Here is a 12722-nt window from a genome sequence, read left to right as displayed (position 1 = left end):
TGTGTGTGCAAAGCTGTCAAGGCAAAGGGTAGATACTTTGAATTATCTGAAATATGCAGTCATGTCCATAAATATTTGGGCATTGACCAAATTTTTCTTTTAGCCGTCTACCACAGCATATTGGAGTTGAAATTAAATGATTAATAATTTGTTGGTTTTTACATCCAAATCCGGTGGACGGTGTAGGAATTACAGGACTTTTTACATGTGGTCCCCCTTTTCTAAGCGACCAAAAGTAATTGGACAATTGGCCGCTCAGCTGTTCCATGGCCAGGTGTGTTTTATCCCCTCATTAGGCAATTTACAAGTAAGCAGATAAAATGTCTAGAGTTTATTTCAAGTGTGGCATTTGGAATCTGTTGCATTTAACCCTCAATATGAAGTCCAAAAAGCTGCCATTGAAATGAGCCGTCATTAGGCTGACAACTCAAAACAAACCCACGAGAAAGAAAAAATGTTAGGTGTGACCAAATCATAAGGTTTTATTTCTTTCTTCACATTCCCAGTGGGTCAGAAGTTTACATACACTCAATTAGTATTTGGTAGCATTGCCTTTAAAATGTTTAACTTGGGTCAAATGTTTTGGGTAGCCTTCCACATGCTTCCCACATTAAGTTGGGTGTATTTCGGCCCATTCCTCCTGACAGGCTTCAGGTTTGTAGGCCTCTTTGTTTGCAAAAGCCTTTTCAGTTCTGCCCAAAAACTTTCAATGGGATTGACGTCAGAGCTTTGTGATGGCCACATACCTTGACATTGTTGTCCTTAAGCCATTTTGCCACAACTTTGGAAGTATGCTCGAGGTCACTGTCCATTTGGAAGATCCATTTGCGACCAGCTTTAACTTCCTGACTGATGTTTTGAGATGTTGCCTCAATATATCCACCTAATTTTCCTACCTCATGATGCCATCTATTTTGTGAAGTGCACCAGTCCCTCCTTCAGCAAAGCACACCCACAACATGATGCTGCCACCCTCGTGCTTCACGGTTGGGATGGTGTTCTTCAGCTTGCAATCCTCCCACTTTTTCCTCCAAATATAACAATGGTCATTATGGTCAAACACTTATATTTTTGTTTCATCAGACCAGAAGACATTTCTCCAAAAAGTACGATCTTTTTCCTCATGTGCAGTTGCAAACCGTAGTCTTGGCTTTTTTTATGGTGGTTTTGGAGCAGTGGCTTCTTCCTTCCTTAACCTCTTGGAACCACCATTCCTGAATCCGGGATAATTGTCATCAACTATGCTAAATAGCATAGCGCAACGGTCAAATAATCTTACCAGAAATGATTCATATTCATGAAATATAGCGAAACACAGCGTAGCCTTTTGTTAATCACCCTGTCGTCTCAGATTTTGAAATTATGCTTTACAGCGAAAACAATACAAGCGTTTGTGTAAGTTTATCGATATACTAGAAAAACATTATTTACACCTAGCGGCAGGTAACTTGGTCACGAAGATCAGAAAAGCAATCGTTTACCTTTGATGATCCTCGGATGATTTCACTCACGAGACTCCCAGTTAGACAGCAAATGTTCCTTTTGTTCAATAAATATATTTTTCTATATCCAAATACCTCTGTTAGTTTGATGCGTTATGCCCAGGAATCCACCGGAAATAGCGGTCATGACAACGTAGACAAAAATTCCAAATTATATCCATAATATCGACAGAAACATGGCAAACGTTTTTTATAATCAATCCTCAAGGTATTTTTCAAATATCTATTCGATAATACACTGCTCAAAAAAATAAAGGGAACACTAAAATATTTTTTCTTTACATAGTTGAATGTGCTGACAACAAAATCACACAAAAATGATCAATGGAAATCAAATTTATCAGCCCATGGAGGTCTGGATTTGGAGTCACACTCAAAATTAAAGTGGAAAACCACACTACAGGCTGATCCAACTTTGATGTAATGTCCTTATAGCAAGTCCAAATGAGGCTCAGTAGTGTGTGTGGCCTCCACGTGCCTGTATGACCCTCCCTACAACGCCTGGGCATGCTCCTGATGAGGTGGCGGATGGTCTCCTGAGTGATCTCCTTCCAGACCTGGACTAAAGCATCCGCCAACTCCTGGACAGTCTGTGGTGCAACGGGGGCGTTGGTGGATGGAGCGAGACAGGATGTCCCAGATGTGCTCAATTGGATTCAGGTCTGGGGAACAGGCGGGCCAGTCCATAGCATCAATGCCTTCCTCTTGCAGGAACTGCTGACACACTCCAGCCACATGAGGTCTAGCATTGTCTTGCATTAGGAGGAACCCAGGGCCAACCGCACCAGCATATGGTTGCACAAAGGGTCTGAGGATCTCATCTCGGTACCTAATGGCAGTCAGGCTACCTCTGGCGAGCACATGGAGGGCTGTGCAGCCCCCCAAAGAAATGCCACCCCACACCATGACTGACCCACCGCCAAACCGGTCATGCTGGAGGATGTTGCAGGCAGCAGAACGTTCTCCATGGTGTCTCCAGACTCTGTCACGTCTGTCACATGTGCTCAGTGTGAACCTGCTTTCATCTGTGAAGAGCACAGGTCGCCAGTGGTGAATTTGCCAATCTTGGTGTTCTCTGGCAAATGCCAAACGTACTGCACGGTGTTGGGCTATAAGCACAACCCCCACCTGTGGACGTCGGGCCCTCATACCACCCTCATGGAGTCTGTTTCTGACTGTTTGAGCAGACGCATGCACATTTGTGGCCTGCTGGAGGTCATTTTACAGGGCCCTGGCAGTGCTCCTCCTGCTCCTCCTTGCGCAAAGGCAGAGGTAGCGGTCCTGCTGCTGGGTTGCGGTCCTGCTCCTACGGCCTCCTCCACGTCTCCTGGTGTACTGGCCTGTCTCCTGGTAGCGCCTCCATGCTCTGGACACTACGCTGACAGACACAGCAAACCTTCTTGCCACAGCTCGCATTGATGTGTCAGCCTGGATGAGCTGCACTACCTGAGCCACTTGTGTGGGTTGTAGACTCCGTCTCATGCTACCACTAGAGTGAAAGCACCGCCAGCATTCAAAAGTGACCAAAACACCAGCCAGGAAGCATAGGAACTGAGAAGTGGTCTGTGGTCACCACCTGCAGAACCAGTCCTTTATTGGGGGTGTCTTGCTAATTGCCTATAATTTCCACCTGTTGTCTATTCCATTTGCACAACCGCATGTGAAATGTATTGTCAATCAGTGTTGCTTCCTAAGTGGACAGTTTGATTTCACAGTTTGATTTCACAGAAGTGTGATTGACTTGGAGTTACATTGTGTTGTTTAAGTGTTCCCTTTATTTTTTTTGAGCAGTGTACATTTGATTGTCAACTAGCTAAGGGCGCGTTCATAAATTGCCTCCAGTGTGTTAGTGTGCTCTGGGTTGTTCGTAAATTCAGAACATTGACAGACTGTCTGTTTGTAAATTCAGAGTTAGATGTTACTGTAGTCCGGTGTAGCTCAGTTGGTAGAGCATGGCAATTGCAACGCCACGGTTGTGGGTTCGATTCCCACGGGGCACTAGTATAAAAATGTATGCACTCACTACTACTGTAAGTCGCTCGGGATAAAAGTGTCTGCTAAATGACTAGAAATATTAGAGATTCACAGCGATGCTTTGCCTGGCTAGCCAGACTCGATGCTTCTCCACGCCCATTCACTTTAGTGTCTTCTCTGCAATGAGTCTGGATCTGAGTGCCCCCCCGAGTACCTCCCCGACTCTTCACCGAATGCATACACATTTGGGACCATCTGATTGGTCCAGAAACCGATGGGTTGGCCCAGAGCAAAAACACAGCGGTTTGAAAATTCATCATTTGCTTTGATACTTTGATATGTTAGAGACGATCCAATCGCTGGTGACTTTGTTTTGTACAATGCCCTTCATCACCACAAACAACTTCAATGATGGCAGTCTGACTAAAGTATGTTTATTTATTTTATTTTACCTTTATTTTACTAGGCAAGTTAGTTAAGAAGAAATTCTTATTTTTACCTTGTCAGCTCGGGGATTCGAACTTGCAACCTTTCGGTTCCTAGTCCAACGCTCTAACCACTAGCTTAGCCCCGTATGTAGCGAACAACAGAGCAGCGGAATAATTTTGTCTCATCAGGCTAAACGAAGCTGTTACCTATTGTTATTATCTGAATTCTTATTTAACTTTTTTCCTTTACATGGTCAAATAACTCAAGATTGGTAAAATAAAACTAAAAGTCAAATTCACTCCGAATTTCGGACTCATCACAACAGCCCCTAAAGAGTTTAAGAAACTAAAGTTTATGCGTTTAAAGATGGCCACGCTATACCAGTAGCGGCGTATTAGCACATATGCTAAAAATAAAAATATTTCACATCTTCTCATGAACAATAGTTATAAATGGCCCATGGTACATGTCTTAATTTAGTTTGAGAAAAGCTAAGGGATTGGTCAAAAGATGGCTGAGTTATTGGCAAATCAGATTAATTTGTCCATTGAATAAACCACTTTAAATTCGCTCCACATTGGCCTATCAACTTTTTAAAAATGGTTTTTATTTAACCCTTATTTAACTAGGCAAGTCAGTTAAGAACTAAATCTTATTTATAATGACGGCCTATCCTGGCTAAATCCTCACTTAAATCTTCATAATCGTCGCCCCATTTGACCTAGAGACTTGTACCTTTTTATGTAGGTGTTTTTCCTCATGGGGAATATATTTGCCTCACTGGCCCATAAGGTCCTTCAGAATAGAGGAAAATCTATCTTAAAAATGTTACACCAAATTTGATATGTAGGCCATGGTAAAAGGCAAATCAGATTAATGTGTCCATTTTAATAAACCACTTTAAATTCACTTTAAATTCAATAAACCACTTTAAATTCACTTCACTCTGGCCTATCAACTTTTTAAAGTTTTATTTAACTAGGAAAGTCAGTTAAGAACAAATTCTTATTTACGTTGACGGCACTGCCCTATGGTACTCCCAATCCCGTCTGATTGTGATACAGCCTGGAATCAAACCAGGCTAGCATTGAGATGCAGTGCCTTAGACCGCAGTTCCACTTGGGAAACTGGGATATAAAGTCAATACATTAAGTGAACACGTTAAGGGATACTTTGGGATTTTGGCAATGAGGCCCTTTATCTGCTTCCCCGCAGTCAGATTAATTCATGGATACTATTTGCAAACTAGCATAACTCTCTAATTAGCGTTGGCTTGCGAAACTACCTCTACCTTCCTTTATACTGGACACAGAGAGACATACAAACACGAGTTCATCTGACTGGGGAAGTAGGTAAAGGGCCTCATTGCCAAAATCCCAAAGTATCCCTTTAAGAATGATTACCTGCTGTATTCAAAGATAATCAACCTACAGCACTAGACTAAACTTTACTGATTGCTTTATAAGGAAGATAGTTCCCACATCATAGTGCTTGCTTTGTTATCCATCTGATCTTGTCCTCATCCTGTGAACCCTGTTCATTGCTGCTTGCAATTTTATTATTGGATTCATTCATCTAATGGGCATTTCAATTAGACTTAAGACTCTTTTTATTTTTAACTTTGGCTAATAGTCATCATAAAAAGTAGTGGTGTAGTGTATCCTTTACTCATCTGGGCTGATACGCTGCATTTCGGATGAGCCCTCTCGGCTTCTCAGTCAGTTGTTTTCGGCCTGTTGTAGCCTATTATTGTCTCTGGTTTGTTCATGTTGAAGGAATAGCTGGACTCGGTGCCGTCCCAAGCTTCATCCCCTAGCTTTGGGTTCTGGCCAGAGGGAGGCATGTCTAATATGCTATTTTTATATATTTTTTTTCATGATTTCACCTTTATTTAACCAGGTAGGCTAGTTGAGAACAAGTTCTCATTTGCAACTGCGACCTGGCCAAGATAAAGCATAGCAGTGTGAACAGACAACACAGAGTTACACATGGAATAAACAATTAACAAGTCAATAACACAGTAGAAAAAATGGGCAGTCTATATACAATGTGTGCAAAAGGCATGAGGAGGTAGGCGAATAATACAATTTTGCAGATTAACACTGGAGTGATAAATGATCAGATGGTCATGTACAGGTAGAGATATTGGTGTGCAAAAGAGCAGAAAAGTAAATAAATAAAAACAGTATAAAAACAGTATGGGAATGAGGTAGGTGAAAATGGGTGGGCTATTTTCCTATAGACTATGTACAGCTGCAGCGATCGGTTAGCTGCTCGGATAGCTGATGTTTGAAGTTGGTGAGGGAGATAAAAGTCTCCAACTTCAGCGATTTTTGCAATTCGTTCCAGTCACAGGCAGCAGAGTACTGGAACGAAAGGTGGCCAAATGAGGTGTTGGCTTTAGGGATGATCAGTGAGATACACCTGCTGGAGCGCGTGCTACGGATGGGTGTTGCCATCGTGACCAGTGAACTGAGATAAGGCGGAGCTTTACCTAGCATGGACTTGTAGATGACTTGGAGCCAGTGGGTCTGGCGACGAATATGTAGTGAGGGCCAGCCGACTAGAGCATACAAGTCTGAGTAGAGTGTTGGAAGCCATTTTGTAGATGACATCGCCGAAGTCGAGGATCGGTAGGATAGTCAGTTTAACTAGGGTAAGCTTGGCAGCGTGAGTGAAGGAGGCTTTGTTGCGGAATAGAAAGCCGACTCTTGATTTGATTTTCGATTGGAGATGTTTGATGTGAGTCTGAAAGGAGAGTTTGCAGTCTAGCCAGACACCTAGGTACTTATAGATGTCCACATATATTAACTGGGAGGGGGTTAGCTTAGCTAGCATACTCAACTTTATACCTGTCATAGGCTCATCTCCTAGTGGGGTGGTGTATTGCACACACACTTTACTTTGCCATCCAGCTGTGTGTCTGATATTTAAAAAAAATATTGACAGATCCATCTCATAATTTTCACCCTCTGCCCAGGTGCATAACTCCTGCAATTGGGCTCTTTGGCACAGGTGCAGGATGCAGTTAATCCTTCTAATCTTTTTCTCTCTCCACTGCATCTCCATCTGGCTCTGGTCCCATCCCTGGTTGGCTCTTGTCTATTTCCCTCACAGTAGGTAACCAGCTGGGAGCCATGGTACATCAAAGGTAAGCCTGTAGCCAGCACCAATTTACCCGCTGTATTGACAGACTAAATAGGTATTGATTGAGAAATCTGTGCGATGATTCCCCCTCTTCCACGTCATTTTAGCTTACTGTCCAACCCAAAGACATAACTTTGGATCCCCAGTGGGATAGCACTGAAGTACTGAGACCAGATAATGATTGGTGCTCAGCATCACTGTTTTGTTAGACTTTACTATATTTTCAAAGTATTATAGATACTGAACAAAAATATAAACGCAACATGTAACAATTTCAAAGATTTTACAGTTCATATAAAGAAATCTGTCAATTGAAATAAATTCATTCGGACCTAATCTATGGATTTCGCATGACTGGGAATACAGATATGCATCTGTTAGTCACAGATACCTTAAAAAGAAATGGGCCTCACAATGGGCCTCAAGATCTCGTCACGGTATTTCTGTGTATTCAAATTGCCATCAATAAAATGCAATTGTGTTCGTTGTCCGGAGCTTATGCCTGCCCATGCCATAACACCACCACCACCATGGGGCACTCTGTTCACATCGTTGACATCAGCAAACCGCTCGCCCACATGACGCCATACACGTAGTCTGAGGTTGATGCCGGTTGGATGCAGTGCCAAATTCTATAAAATGATGTTGGAGGCGGCTTATGGTAGAGCAATTAACATTTAATTATCTGGCAACAATTCTGGAGGACATTCCTTCAGTCAGCATGCCAATTGCACGCTCCCTCAACATGACATCTGTGGCATTGTGTTGTGACAACTGCACATTTTAGCCTTTTATTGTCCCCAGCACAAGTTGCACCTGTGTAATGACCGTGATGTTTAATCAGAATCTAGATATGCCACACCTGTCAGGTGGATGGATTATCTTGGCAAAGGAGAAATGTTAACTAACAGGGAGGTAAGCAAATTTGTGCACATTTGAGAAATTTGTTTTTTTGTGCGTATGGAACATTAAAGGCATTTTTTATTAAATGAAACATGGGACCAGCACTTCAGATGTTGCATTTATATTTTTGTTCAGTGTAGTTCACATTGTTGAATGGAGTGATGGAATGTAATCATCTGCTGGCCTTTCTATTTGATATATTTTGTCTCTTTTCACCCTTTTGTCATTTAGGGCTGTCATGACAGAAGACTTTAAAGTGCCTGATAGAATGGTTGGATTCAGTAAGTACATGTTATGGGAGGTGTGGTTTGGGATGGTTTTGTCTTTGTATGCTTTGTTTTGAATTATGTTAAGGATGTATTCATTAGTGTTGTCCCTGACGAAATACAATGTCAGACCGAGAGTCGTCGTCTTTTGACCAATCGATTGGTGGAAATGTTCAAATGTGTAGACACACTGTGTGCCTGTGTTGTAATAAAATCAACTATATGTACTGAGTTTGTTGTTATGCTTTAAGCACACTGTTTGATTAATTTAGGAGGACACACAAATTATTTGAGGGAGCCTGAGAGCCTAATCAAAAGAAAGAAAATCTCAAATTAACATTGTATTTTCAGCTGTTTGAAGCTGGTGTACAAAACCTAAAGTAAAAGATGCAAAAACTAAACTTAAGACCTGGAAACATAGAAATAGCCCACATAAAACAGATCTACTGTTTCTTAGACTTGCTTGCAATGAGAATGACAGATAACACATATTTCTATATGAATTTGGTCATGCCACCTAAAAAGTTACATATTGCAGCTTTTATTCAATCAGAAATACTATTAGACATCCCCAAATGGGCACATTTATAGACCTACATTTGCGCACAGGTCACAGGTTCGGTAGCTCGGCCTACTTCTAAATGCGTAATCAGGTGCGCGTCCTTACTCAACATTGACAGGAGCGCTCAAAACAAAAGACAAAGAATAAATTGACAACTCGTAAATGGAATGAAATAAACCTAAACTTCTTTCTCACAAGAGTAGCATAGGTTGTGATCTATGCAAACAAGGTGGTGAAAATCTAAACAACTGTAACAATATATTGAATGCATTAACAGAAATGACCCCAACCAAATAACAAAGTAGTTAAGAAATTATGGGGATTAACGGTAAATGTAGACTACTACTGGTGATATGTAATGAGGAATTGATGCACTAACGCTCAAAGGCTAACATTTGTCACAATGAATGTGAATGAAATGGCAGGAGAGAGCTCATTCTGGAGAGAGATGTGGCTTGTGCATCTTAGCCACACCCCTTCTTGGACTGTGTCATCTCCCCGCGGCCTCCTCAATGGATTAGTCCACTAAACCAGGCGCAAATCAGACTGGTGTCATGTGCCATGAAAGAAACCAATCATTTTAGCCACACCCCTTCTTGGACTGTGTCATCTCCCCGCGGCCTCCTCAATGGATTAGTCCACTAAGCCAGGCGCAAATCAGACTGGTGTCATGTGCCATGAAAGAAACCAATCATATTAGCCACACCCCTTCTTGGACTGTGTCATCTCCCCGCGGCCTCCTCAATGGATTAGTCCACTAAGCCAGGCTCAAATCAGACTCGTGTCATGTGCCATGAAAGAAACCAATCATCTTAGCCACACCCCTTCTTGGACTGTGTCATCTCCCCGCGGCCTCCTCAATGGATTAGTCCACTAAGCCAGGCTCAAATCAGACTCGTGTCATGTGCCATGAAAGAAACCAATCATCTTAGCCACACCCCTTCTTGGACTGTGTCATCTCCCCGTGGCCTCCTCAATGGATTAGTCCACTAAGCAAGGCTCAAATCAGACTGGTGTCATGTGCCATGAAAGAAACCAATCATCTTAGCCACACCCCTTCTTGGACTGTGTCATCTCCCCGCGGCCTCCTCAATGGATTAGTCCACTAAGCCAGGCGCAAATCAGACTGGTGTCATGAAAGAAACCAATCTTTTTGCGACTGCTCGACAAATCAAATACTGTTAAACCATCAGCCTATCGACCAAACAATCAACCAGTCGACTTTAACAGGGTCAGCCCTAGTATTTATTTTGTCCGACACATTACCTGAACTATTTTCTCCTCTCCCATCCCACTTTTATTTTCCTCTCCTCCCATTTATTTTAGTCATAGGCAGAGGAGGAGAACAAATTACAAGAATCCAGCTGGAGTCCGGGTGTAAGATTCAAATTGCGTCTGGTAAGCAGCCATCAATATGTCCCATAATGTCTGACTACACACACTTCCAACCTTCATATGATATAATAACCAATGTCAGAGTGCTTTTAGTTGAATATCTCAGCAACATATAGTATGAGTGTTGTCAGCTAGCTTGATGCGCTGTCAGTAATGCAAAATGGATTATCATGACTTTTTGTTCAATACTGAAGGGGCTCTATCTTGGAAACTTGACTCCTTTAACTGTATGCTGTTCTATACATGATGCTGACTGTAATGTCTGTTTGTCATGGTAGAGAGTGGAGGTATGATGGACAGAGCCTGCTCCCTCACTGGAACCCCTGAGAGCATTGAGTGAGTTTCTATATTGACGGTTGAACATGTTAAATTCTATAAACTCAGTAAAGAACCGTTGACATCCTTTGTCATTTTGAAAATAACAATATGTTTCCGTCTTGAGTGTACCCTATTGCATTTAATGGTCCCAATTTATGTGGGAAGTCCCCATATTTACGTTCTATAGATGTTCACAGTATCAACTGTAACCCTGTTGGAATTAGGTAAAAATATATATATTTAACGGTCACTCCACAATACTACAATTTTGACAATGCATAATACATTTTTAGAGACCACATTGTGGACCACTCAGATAAAGTCTTGAGACACTGTAGGACAGTCATTGTAGGAAATCAGTACAATATTTCATTGATTTCGGTGATAATACGTTCCGTCATCTATAATTCATTGATACCATTTGCACTCCACCAGGCAGGCCAAGAGAATGCTTGGTCAGATAGTGGAACGCTGTCGGAACGGCCCAGGGTTCCACAGCGAGGCTGAGAGCAACAGCTCAGTCCAAGAGATGCTCATCCCAGCCAGCAAAGTGGGCCTGGTCATTGGAAGGGGAGGGGACACCATTAAGCAACTGCAGGTATGTCTTCCAAGAGAAAAAAAATTACAATTGATTAGGATCTCTGTGGCTTTACTCCCTCTAGCCTGGCTATTCCCAAACTGGGGTACGCAATGCCATCGGGGGTACGCCAAATACAAAATGCAGTCACATTTTCTAACAGATCATTTAGATTTTCCAACGGGGCTAAACATTTGGGTGAGGTTTTTTTGTCCCCTGAGTAGCCTTGTTTCACTGCCAGAAATCATATTCAACTATCTAGTATTCAGCAAAATAAATATTCAGTAACAAACACAGGTAGCCTGGTCAAATAATAAACATCCAATCACATGACCCATTACTCTCTTGTGGGAATTCCACTGTATTGTAGCCAAACGTAGCTGCTGCTCATTCAGGCCCACGTCCATAGAGACATATACCAGCTCCACTGGTAGTACTGCTACTACCAATAGTACTACACCTGCACTGTTTCACGATGCATCAGTGACATGGCAGGAGGTGTTTAGAAACAATTACTGCTTTGCATACAAGCCAGTGAATTATATGCCTTACAGCTGGATGAGTCAACAGACATGGTGGGCCTGGCACAGCTCCTGGTATATGTCCGTTATGTTTATGGGGGGTCAATTAAAGAAGACATCCTCTTCTGCATGTCACTGGAAATCAGGACAACAGGAGACTATATTTTTAAAGTACTGAACAGCTTTGTGACATCGAATGGACTTTGGTGGTCAAGATGTGTTGGTAACTACTGATGGCGCAAAAGCCATGACAGGGAGACATAGTGGAGTCGTAATGCGCGTGCAAGCAGTTACTCCCGACACCACTTGGGTACACTGCAGCATCCACCTAGAGGCTCTTGCTGCCAAGGGAATGCCTGACAGCTTGGAAGACATTTTGGACACAACAGTGACATTTTTATTTTAAAGCAAGGCCCCTGAACTCTCTATTTTCTGCATTATGAAATTATATGGGCAGCGACCAGGTAATGCTTTTACAACATACCAAAGTGTGCTGGGTATCAAGGGACAAAGTTTTGACACATTTAAAAAAATTGAAAGACGAGCTTAGTTTTCTTTACTGACCATAATTTTCACTTGTCTGACCACTTGCACAATGACGAGTTTCTCACACGTTTTTCTGGTGATCTGAATTTAGGATTACAGGGACTCTGCAAGTATATTCAAAATGCAGAATAAAATTGAGGCTATGAATAAAAGGTTGGAGCTCTTCTCTGTCTGCATTGACGAGGACACAGGTCTTTCCACAATGGTAGGATTTTTTATGTGCAAGTGAATTCAAGCTTACGGACAATGTTGAATGTGATATAGAGAAGCACTTGAGTGAGCTGGGTACGCAGGTACTTTCCCAAAACGAATGACACAAACAACTGGATTTGTTTTCCCTTTCATGTCCTGCCTCCAGTCCACCGATATCATTGCAACAAGCGCTTCTATGAAAATTGAATTTAATCAGAGGCCTCTGACAGATTTCTGGATAGGGCTGTCTAAGAGTATCCTGCCATTGCAAATCTCACCACTTACCTATGTGAGAGTTGATTCTCGGTCCTCACCAGCATGAAAAATAAATAATCAAATCACATTTTATTAGTCACATGCGCCGAATACAACAGGTGTACAGTCATGGTC

The 12722-nt window shown here is 42.1% G+C and overlaps 1 protein-coding gene across 2 annotated transcripts in view; it reads left to right on the top strand.

Moving 5' to 3' along the window:
* LOC124041675 (far upstream element-binding protein 3-like) overlaps nt 1-12722 on the top strand; it is a 64500-nt gene that overhangs the window by 6615 nt on the left and 45163 nt on the right. For both annotated transcript variants that reach the window (XM_046359543.1, XM_046359542.1), the window contains exons 3-7: nt 7023-7056; nt 8187-8236; nt 10110-10181; nt 10457-10514; nt 10932-11094. In XM_046359543.1, coding sequence (XP_046215499.1) covers nt 7023-7056; nt 8187-8236; nt 10110-10181; nt 10457-10514; nt 10932-11094 — 377 coding nt within the window. The remainder of the gene's footprint in view (nt 1-7022; nt 7057-8186; nt 8237-10109; nt 10182-10456; nt 10515-10931; nt 11095-12722) is intronic.

Source organism: Oncorhynchus gorbuscha, linkage group LG08, assembly GCF_021184085.1.
Source record: "Oncorhynchus gorbuscha isolate QuinsamMale2020 ecotype Even-year linkage group LG08, OgorEven_v1.0, whole genome shotgun sequence".
Lineage (NCBI taxonomy): Eukaryota > Metazoa > Chordata > Actinopteri > Salmoniformes > Salmonidae > Oncorhynchus > Oncorhynchus gorbuscha.
The sequence above is the reverse complement of the archived record's forward strand: the minus strand, read 5'-3'. Positions and strand labels throughout refer to the sequence as shown.